The 2,031-nt window shown below is 46.1% G+C and overlaps 2 protein-coding genes across 2 annotated transcripts in view; both read right to left on the bottom strand.

Annotated features, from left to right (window-relative positions):
- The window catches only part of LOC118409801 (sepiapterin reductase-like), a 3,898-nt gene extending 2,108 nt beyond the window's left edge, over positions 1-1,790 (bottom strand). The window contains exons 1-2 of the mRNA XM_035811121.1: positions 1,352-1,790; positions 266-417 (exon numbers count right to left, since the gene is read on the bottom strand). Coding sequence (XP_035667014.1) covers positions 266-417; positions 1,352-1,646 — 447 coding nt within the window. The 5' untranslated portion in view covers positions 1,647-1,790. The remainder of the gene's footprint in view (positions 1-265; positions 418-1,351) is intronic.
- LOC118409101 (hydroxylysine kinase-like) overlaps positions 1-2,031 on the bottom strand; it is a 14,108-nt gene that overhangs the window by 7,899 nt on the left and 4,178 nt on the right. The gene's annotated exons all lie outside the window — the stretch shown is intronic.

The following is a 2,031-nucleotide window of genomic DNA, read 5'->3' as shown; positions in this document are numbered from 1 at the left end:
CGTTCTTTATCAGTTAATAGCCTGATTTTTTCAGGTCATTAACCTTGCATGGCGCCAGCCACTACTTAATGGTCTGCAAAATACATAAGGCAGTCCTGGACTTAGCATGCCGACATATTTGTTTGTGACGACCATCTTGAATGACTCTATGTAACCATTCACATTCAACTTGAGAAGCCATGGAAATGGAAAAACCATGAGGTTTACGTGTACTAGTATAATGTCGTTAGGTCACCCCTTATGTCCGTCCAAGAAATAAACACACCTCCATGAACTTGGCCGTCAGAGCGATGACTGACGTCAGGTTGGTGGCGTAGTACTTGTTAAGAATCTCAGGGTCGAAATGCTCCGCTGCCTTCTTGCCCATGTCACCCAGGCTTGCCGCATTGTGGATTATCAGAGCATTTTGAAAAGCGCCTAGGTACAGAGACATGCAAAATCACTATTGTGCGGATGCGCATAGAAACATCATACATGTACCCAAAGTCGGCTCCTGCAATCTCCAAAAAGCTGATAGGGGGTTCAATTTCATTCAAAGACGAACAGCAATCTGCTATCCAACTTTTATGTGCAATATATGGTCAATATATCTCCCCCTCCCCCCCAAAAAAAGTAAAAAGATGATGTAGCTGATCAAAACATACTAGGGTCTGTGTGGAAAGCATTTGGTCATTTCATTCGAAAAAAATGGGGTGTAAAAGATTGAATACGAAAGAGAAGGTTACGCCTCAGAGGCGTTGTCAAAATGTACGATCAACTAGCGAATTTTAAATGTGCCGATAAATACAAAGCTAACCCAGCTCTGGTATACCCAATCATATTTTTTTCATTGCGCCATTCATAATGGTTTTCGTTTAGAACTTTCAAAGCCTGACACTTAACCTGCCATGCAGTTCCAAAAGAAGCCGCTAGGGGGCCCAAACCTATACAATTACTCTCGACATCAAGAGCTGTCTACCACTCAAAAATCATAGCCACAACATGTATTGAAATCGAGATATCAAACCCGGAAGTTCCACTGTATACCGTAACAGGCCGCTAGGAGGCCCCAAATCTAACCGTTTCCAGGTGTCATTAAGACCTACCCACATGCCGAATATCAACATAATCCATTGAGGCGTTCTCGAGTTATGCTGGTCTTCTACATACATGCATACATACATGCATAGTATTACAAACAAACGCTAACCAAAACATAACCTCTTTGGCGCAGGTAATACTTTAAGTAGCCGCAGAGACGTCGACTGTTGGCCTAATATCGCTTATACTACTAACGCTCCCGGGAGCGTTAGTAGTATAAGCGATATTAGGCCAACAGTCGTCTCTGCGGCTATACTTTAAGTAAATCTACCCGGTCCAGTGTCTGCGAAGATGTCGTAGAACAGAGCGGGATAGGCAGTGGAGTCTCCCATGTCCGCGGTCACCAACTTCACCTCCAGCTGGTTCGGACACTTTTCTTCCACCTGCCGTTTGGTTTCCTGCAGGCCTTGGAGCGAGCGGCCGGTCAGCACCAGTCGGGAGCCCTCCCCTAGCCGCTCCGCCAGCAGCACGGCGATGCTCCGGCCCAGCCCGCGGCTTCCTCCCGTCACGGCACAGAACGTGGCGGGGCCGAACACGGCTGATAAACCTAGGCCTGCTGACGCCATGACTCGTACAGTTTAAGAGCACCGTTATCTCAATTAAAAGGAGATTATTCGTCGAAGGCGCATACATGTATCGTTGTATGTACGAAGACCAGCGTTCGTGTAACCTTTGAACAAAGTAACCTTTGCACTTTGACATCAATGATTTGTCTATTGCCTTAGTAAACAATATTGTATTAAACTGGGACCATTTAGCGTCGGCCGGGCTCTTAAGGTCGGGTTGACCCCTGTGAGGTCGGCCAACACGTACCGGCTGGTTTTCACATCACGGTCGGGCAGCTGTATGTGGGTGTCTTTCCCCTTCGTGAAAACGGAGTTTATCATTGTTTTTGGTTTGTTTGTCGGTGTTTACGATATATTTTAGCCAACAATAACCAAAGACGTTGTG

The sequence above is a fragment of the Branchiostoma floridae genome, chromosome 2 (genome assembly GCF_000003815.2).
Source record: "Branchiostoma floridae strain S238N-H82 chromosome 2, Bfl_VNyyK, whole genome shotgun sequence".
Lineage (NCBI taxonomy): Eukaryota > Metazoa > Chordata > Leptocardii > Amphioxiformes > Branchiostomatidae > Branchiostoma > Branchiostoma floridae.
Note: the sequence above shows the minus strand (reverse complement) of the source record. Positions and strands in the feature narration are given on the sequence as shown.